The sequence below is a fragment of the Schistosoma mansoni genome (assembly GCF_000237925.1).
Source record: "Schistosoma mansoni, WGS project CABG00000000 data, supercontig 0187, strain Puerto Rico, whole genome shotgun sequence".
In the NCBI taxonomy this organism is placed as follows: Eukaryota; Metazoa; Platyhelminthes; class Trematoda; order Strigeidida; family Schistosomatidae; genus Schistosoma; species Schistosoma mansoni.
The window spans coordinates 279,064-286,967 of NW_017386070.1; the positions used below are offsets into that span (position 1 = coordinate 279,064).

General features: G+C 36.5%; 1 protein-coding gene across 2 annotated transcripts; it reads left to right on the plus strand.

The window, feature by feature from the left end:
* Positions 1-339: 339 nt before the first annotated feature.
* Smp_019640.1 (calcyphosine/tpp, putative) lies at positions 340-4,525 on the plus strand (the record flags this gene model as incomplete). 2 transcript variants are annotated; one of them, XM_018792703.1, is made up of 4 exons in its annotated part: positions 340-670; positions 708-788; positions 1,383-1,511; positions 3,953-4,525. In XM_018792703.1, the coding sequence occupies 4 exons, from the start codon at positions 356-358 to the stop codon at positions 4,052-4,054; spliced, it is 627 nt and encodes a 208-aa protein (XP_018644144.1). The 2 variants fall into 2 exon arrangements, with proteins under 2 accessions (XP_018644144.1, XP_018644145.1); XM_018792704.1 differs by lacking the exon at positions 1,383-1,511 and having other exon boundaries at positions 356-670; positions 3,953-4,054.
* Between the last annotated feature and the right edge of the window lie 3,379 nt (positions 4,526-7,904).

The following is a 7,904-nucleotide window of genomic DNA, read 5'->3' on the forward strand; positions in this document are numbered from 1 at the left end:
CAACGATTGAAGCTCCTCATATAGACATATGATAGTGGCCCCATCTGTGAATGCGTTCAAAGGGAAGTAGTATCAACTGAGAGACTCTATCACCAGGACAAAAACGAGTCACTTTCCGTTCTTCGAAGACAGAAACTGATGCTTTAGCATCAAAAATCTGTCTATAGCCCCAGTGTTATTGACCCATTACTTCTAAACAAATGCCCTTGTTGGAGTAAAAGGTAATAAATTTTTTCTGCAACAAATAAAACCAATGGAAACGGACACTGTTCATTGAACTTTTGTGTTATAATGCATATAGTAGTAATTAATAAAGTAGTAGTCATAAACGCGCATATTTGTTTTTTGGCTGAATATGACCGCTAGCGAGGTAGACATCCGTGACTTACAATCAAACGTCCGTAAAGTACTCACTTCTACCAAGGACCCGCTAGAAAAACTCAGATGTCAATGCTTACTGCGTGGAGCGAATGGTATCTATGGATTCGGAAAACAATTTCGTGTCATGGATGACGATGGAAGCAAGTCTTTATCTAAAGAAGAATTCAAGAAGGGCTGCCATGATTTTGGCTGCAACTTGACTCCAGAGGAGGTTGACGTGCTTTTCAATAGGGTAGATAAAGATGGCAGTGGGACAATAATTTTCGACGAATTTTTACGTGCTTTAAGGGTAGGTTTGCTAAATACCGCACAGTTATTTTTTTTAGCCACCAATGTCGAATTCACGGACAGAAGTTGTTAGGAAGGCATTCAATAAAATGGACAAAACTGGAGACGGGAAAATCACGGTAATTAAACTATGATAGTATCATAAAAAGCGTGAATAATCGTACAAAACACGGGATATGTTTCTTCAATGGAAAATATTTGTGGTAAATGCATTGTCTATTAGAATCATTAAGGCCTAATCTACGAGAAAATGTTCAAATCACACATTTGCCTTTCCAATTAAAAAGTAATAACCAATTAACTTTTGGTAATACGACCGTAGTTCCGGGGCTAAGCAAACCTATATTTGGCTGAACATCTTCAGCTTGTTACTTTCTAGGTATTGGGTGACACTATTAAATTTATCTGGATAACATCTACATATTTTACTACGCCCACTATATGCAGTCAAATACTGACTTTTTGTGCTTTCTATCTCAAATAGAGATCCAAGTGTTATTTCGTTTCACGCCTCACTAGCCAAGAATTACTACAGGTATGGCTTCGACACTATACGTGGAAACTTTAATGGAACGGTAGTAAGTCTAGTAATGTTATCACTTGTAAGAGTCTTTTACATGAGGCCACGGCAAAATAAGTAGTCTCAGTTTAGTATGTGAAGTTGTGGAGTTCGAAAACAATACTTGAGTGACTTTTCAACAACTCCCTTTCAGTTGGATGATCTACGCAACGTGTATCAAGTTAAATATGATGCCAAGTACATATCTGGGAGAGCGACTGAAGATCAAGTTCTAAGAGAGTTTCTAAAAACGTTTGAAAACGAAAAGTCTGTGGATGGTGTCGTAAGTAATTTGGTTTGTGCACGTTTATTGAAATCATTAAATCTTACTAAACGTTTGCAATTTTTTGTATCTCTGTGACAAGTTTAGAGTCAGTTATCTTGTCCATTCAGTTTAAGTTGTATTATACCTTGTAATCAAGGTTACTAGTGTGATAAGAGACCAAACAAGACCTTTCACTATCTCGTGAAATTATTCGTATATTCACCATCACTAATCTGATGTTTACACCCAGGAATATACTTTGGTGCTATTAGTCGCGCGACAGTCTTGTAAACATCGATAAAACGATCTTTTTACTATGACATCTCGGCTCATAGTTTTACCGTTAACTGAATAGGTTTTTTGTTGGTAAACTTAGGAGAGATTGTTTTCCATAATATTAACTGTAGTTATACCACTTAGGTAGTTAGTGTAGTGCGTCATTTCATGTCATTTGTGTGTGGGCTGTGATACTGCCCGGGTGCCCAAACCGAAGCAGGTATGTGGCACATATGTATCTGGTGCCCTTTTGTACCAATATATGTGTTTAAATAAAATAAAATAAAAATACCACTTAGGTACCACTTAAGGTATTTTTAAATTTTTTGGTTTCCCGAAGGTTTGATCTTACGAGCAAGATAATTCCTGGTTGAGAGCGGTTGAAAAGAAGCCGATTTGGTCAAAAGTTATTTATTATTGCCAAGACGGTAATTCTTTCGTAGATTTTTGGAATATATTTTATGTCAGCGCTGCAGTCTGAGGTTGATGGTGCACCAGTTGTAAACCTACAAATTCACCCAAAACACTGGACACAGTATTCGACTAGCCAGTTGCTCCAGTAAATTCACGCAGATATAATTTATCCCGCCGTAAGTAGAGGTAATCTGGAAACAACTACTGAAAACTAATCAACTGAGTGTCTAATCACTCTAGAATAATGGTATTGTTGTTCATCCCAAAGGATCTTAAAAAAGAACTTAAGCAACACTGAGGAACAAATATACTAGTTGGGAGAACCTAGTTGCCACACCATAGCATAGTGAGATAAAAGTGTAGCATGTGAAGTAATAGTATATTGGTGATAGTAAAGAAATTAGGCATAGCCGATAAAGTAATCATATCTTTTTTTCGAATGTTTAAACAACGTCGTATGTATCGCAACTCACCAAACCTTGTTGTTGATAGTATTATTTTCTCCAGTCTCGATAGTTTCATTTTCATTCCAGATGTCATCGGTATCTGTTCATTAACTTATGTGACCAGTCATCGGATGTCGTTATGGTATGCAATGTTGATCAGTGTACAGCAAAAGCCAAAGGAACATTCGTTAACGTGTACTACTTGTGACACGATATTAGTCTCGCTGTGTTGGCAAATGTTGAGTGTATCTGACAATAGGAACTTTGCTCTTTTGCAGAGAATGCAAAGTTCATTTTAATGCTCTGAAAGGGAAATTACAACTTTATTGACAACCTTGAGTTCTTACAGCCCCGTAGATTTCTGTCAATCGTGCTATTTAGTGGCTTTAACTGGTACCGGGCACAACTCGAAATATATCCCAACTGTGATCTTACTACGTTCTCTATTATAATCTTTATAAAAAAATAGAAATGCACCAACATCCCTTAATGCTATGATTTTTCCGATTCCGTTTTTAAAAAAACTGATGCTGCTTCGTCTAGTGTAACATACTTCTTGGTGCACTGTTGAAACGAGCTGTAATCAACTCACAAGTACTGTTTTTGAGAACAATACCCAAATATAAAAGCATATTTCGTTGCATGGTTCGAACGATATGTACGGTTGTTACTTCGAGAAACGAATATCGTTTAGTACATGACCTCTACTTCTCCCAACCTGTAAAGATATTCATTGATAGTTTCCAGGGTAAAGTAACATTCATAACTCTTCATAGGGTGGCATTCTATTAATGTGTTATTTAGCACTAATACGACCAAAAGATTATCTTAGTTTATGGTCTTCTTACTTACACAGGTCTTGTGATTTAAGCACAAAGGAAATAATAGCATATTTGTGGTTATTATCTTCCAAATTACTGTCAATAAACCTGATTGCTAGAACTTCGGTATCTTTTGGAAACCTTAATTTCAAATTAAAAACACAATGTGCTGAATTTGTATTCATCGACTGTCATTAGAATGAACACTATTGTTGTCTTCCGTTCATCATCATTAGTCAGTTAGAGGTTTGAGAGGTGGTTCTTAAAACTGTCACATGCTTGTTCCTAGGACCACTTTGCGTCCTCGTCATACCATATTTTTGTTTCAAGAAGCATTAAACATGTTATAGTAATTGTGAGCAAACACGTAGTCGTCACTACCATCAACCTAATGTGATTTTTATGTAGTTTTGTAATGGAATCCTTTGCGAATATGAATGCCCATATAACAATCACTTTTTAATGTGAATTTACTGAAATATTTTTAATTGCACTATTTCAGGTCACCTGGGAAGAATTTCTGAATTACTACAGCGGTGTTAGTGCGTCGATAGATTCGGATTCCTATTTCGAACTTATGATGTGGAAGGCATATGGTTTATAAACCCTTACTTTATTTACTCAGAATGCCATGAAATATTATAAATGCGACCTTTTCTGTTGGGAATACTTATTCACTCCAGATATTTTTATTTTTATCTAACAGGATTACTGCACCGAACGTAATATTTTCGAATTACTTCGTTCCTCGATGTTACTAATATCATTGCACTATTTATTGTTGTAGAAAGATTTCACTGAATCGTCATGTTCATTTATTTTCAGAAACGCGCTTTGGTTGGTAGTCTTCTAGTCTCTTTCAGGAGTATATAAAAGATTTAGTTGTGTTTCTACTTAATTCTATTTTAAAGGACCATTCATTCTCTTGGTATTTGTCTCCAACTATATGTTAGATATTAGAACTGTTTTGTTTCCTTTACATTACTGTTGTATTCAGGTACTTAATCTCCTGACTCTAGCTATATTGTGCTTGTTCTATCATACTTTTAATAATATTTTGGATGTTCAAACGTATAATTTCTGGATTTTAAACCTGCGACTAGTAGTGTTCCTCATGATTGTTATCGTGAATGATCCTATATTCCAATATACTCCACTGGACACAGGTGTAAATTGTGACGCTTGGTCCGCATAGTACTTTCAATTATTTTTAATGACCAACATCAGTAGTAAAAGGACGATGCGATATTAATTTTTAAGTACATGACACTACATAACGTAGCTATCAATAGTTAGCGACTATGATTTATACGGTCACATGTAACGAAAGCAGGCTCGGAAATCCTGGTTTTAAAGAACAGTCCCTTTTTAATCAACACAATCCCCCCCCGGTAAAAACATTAGGATTTGTTAACAAAACATCTAACCAGATCATAGCCGACACAGCTTGGTACGTATGCGTGCTACTGTAAGTTGGCATACCACACAAGCATTTTTGTCATCGACTTTTGTGGATTGTTATTATTACTCATCAATTATCTACTTAAAACTTCGTGCTGGTCGGTCTAACGAATTCTCCACACTGCATCATCACAATGAGATAAAATTGAGGTGACGAGCGAAGCAGTAATAGTGTCAATGATGGTAAGAACAATTAAGTAGAATATGTTTCAAAAAGCTGGGATTGATCCTTCGGATAAGAGTGGGAAATGATACTGCTAATTTAAATCTAGAGGGAGGAAAGAGGCACATATTTTACCACCTTGACCAATTTCAAGCCATGTCACGTAAAACCTCAAACTGTTGGACGTGACTCACGGGTGCTCCAACTTAGTAGTCTGCAATTCAAGGGTCAGTGACTACGAATAGATAACACATCCTGTCTTAAGTGGCTAGTGTTTTGGCAGCCTATCGGTCACCAAAGTTGTATAAATTAAGTTTCTTTCTTGATCTTCAATGAAACCTTAGTAGTCAATAGTAGTAGGCTAATAGCCTTCCTGGTTTGGGACGTGACCACGAACTGATTTCACAAGAGCTGATGCTATAATGGGATTCCCAATACTAAAGTATATCCGATGCAACCCAAACTCTATGCTTGTTCCAGCAAATCAATTAAATCACGTTAAACAACTGTTTAGACACTGAAAAGAACCGAGTCAAGAGTTTGCGGAATTATCTTTGGAAAAGATGGAAATAAAGTATACTTTCAAAAAAGCCTGAACAATGAGCAGAATACTTCTAAAAATCAAGTAGTCTTATTCACAATTAGTTATCTGTGGACTGCTCATCAGACTTAGCGTAAAATCGTGCTTCCAATTCAAAGAGGGGATAGGAGAATTATCCGTTAAAGGGGACGCATTAAACCATTGTGGGTTGACTTGTGGAGACCCTTAGTTTTGATGTTCAATTTCCGATTGTTAGGTTACGATGCTAGCTTGTGTTTGGTAAATAAACAACTTCGCAAGAATGGATGCGGTCATTGATCATCCTGGTTCCCAAGAAAAGGTATAAGTCCTCTTGGTAACCACATGAAATAGCTCAACCAATTATGCGTAGGACTCTAGCTTCGGTCATCAGCTGACTCTTAACTAGGGTTTTGGCTCGGTAGATGCTAGAGTCAGAGATGTCTCAGACCTGGGAGTTGATGTACTGACCAAGTCTCTATCGTCCCCTCAGTGCTGGCACGTGAGGATAATTAACGAGCCTTCCAGCCACTCAGGTAGCGAAGTAGCAGGTTTGGAGAAAACTAGAGGGAGTACGATGACAGTCACTTCATGGGATTATTTTGTATTGAACTGCATAACATCAAGACGTATAGGTATACTCCCGGACTTGTTCAATGGAATGGTATTCATTTGTGGCTGGTGTTGATCGACAGCCTAAAATCGGTCCTAGATGCACCCATTCTTTATCTTACTCTAAACTCCGGATTTTATGTCGCCTCTTATATTCTTAAACTACATATCTTGTATTTAGCTTCCTACGACAGTTGATATTTTTATTTCCTCATGTGGTTCTCACTTTGTTAATTTTTCTTGATATGATGACAAAGCCTGACAATATGGACTGATAAGCATGTGTACCATGTCTTGTGACGTTTACGACCAACTGATTATCTAGATTACAGAAATCGTTTTAATCAAGCTAGTTATAAAACACTTCTTTAGTATGCTGTGTATTAGTCAGTTTCGTCTGAAGATAATCAGTGCTGCATCTGAAAGGTCTTACTACTCACATCGACAATCTACCGTGTCGAGCAGTATGAAGAGCATTACTTAGTGATTAGGTACTTCGGGAGATTTCAGCTATATAGTTTTCGGGTAGATAATATAATTAAACTTTTACTCACGAGAAAACATTTCTTGACGGAAATATGTTTATTATAGTGACGATCAAAGGATATTGATAAGTATTTTGTTTGCAGCTATAAAGCATGGTGTTATTATGTAGTTATTCATTCAGTTTCATCAGTGTGAAAATGTCCTATTTCACCATCATTTGTATGACTTATCGATGAATCCGACTTCAAACTAAATGTTAGAATTTTCAGTTGGTCTGTTTGTCAATGCTCCCGATATTGGTTGTACCCTGCATTTCTGGAGAGCTGTATTTGAATGCCTATTAAAGAAATCAAGGTATATGAGATCCTCATTTGAAGGCTGTTTCAATGATTCTTTCATTGATACTTGACTGACACTTCTTGTTGTTTGATAAGAAGGTAATAAGGAGTTAGTTTGATCTATCATGGAAGCCATACACTTTGGACAATTAGTACGGCTAAATGGTTCAAATTCATCGTACACTTTATAGTTCAAACACGCCCCAAACTCATCATGATAAACTGGTTGCTGCTGTGTCCCACCAACTTCTTGTGGTGTAGTAGCAGATAAAATGGGACATCTCAGTGAATCATTTAACAGCTGTTTCGAATGTAGGTTCTGACTAAATGTGTATTGAAGTTGGTGCTGTTTTAACTGTTGCTTACGTTTGCATACCCAAATCACTGTTACGCAGACAGTTAAATTCGTTAGTAGCAAGGAGCAGCAGATAAAAGCTACTTGGTTCAAACTGAGACACGATAGTAGAGTACATTTGACTGAGAAAACAAAAAAAATAATTCACAACTTTTATTAATAGTATGAATTGTAAACAACTGATAATACGTTGTGGCTATCTAAATGATGGGTCTTTAGATCCTGACAGAATCGTCATGCGATGACTCTGAGTTTAGTCTCATTTTAGTGAGTTCGTACACTAGACAAAGGTTTTGAAGTTAGAGAAATAAGTAACCAGTTCTTCCTTGTTGTTCTCACCTTTCTTCAATAAACGGCTATCTGTTTTCGAATCGACCAAGTTATCGAAAATCATTCGAGTAAATAATAATTTAATCATTATTATTATTATCATTAATCTAAGTCGGACAAAAATTTCGAAGTTGAGATAAAATTATTCGA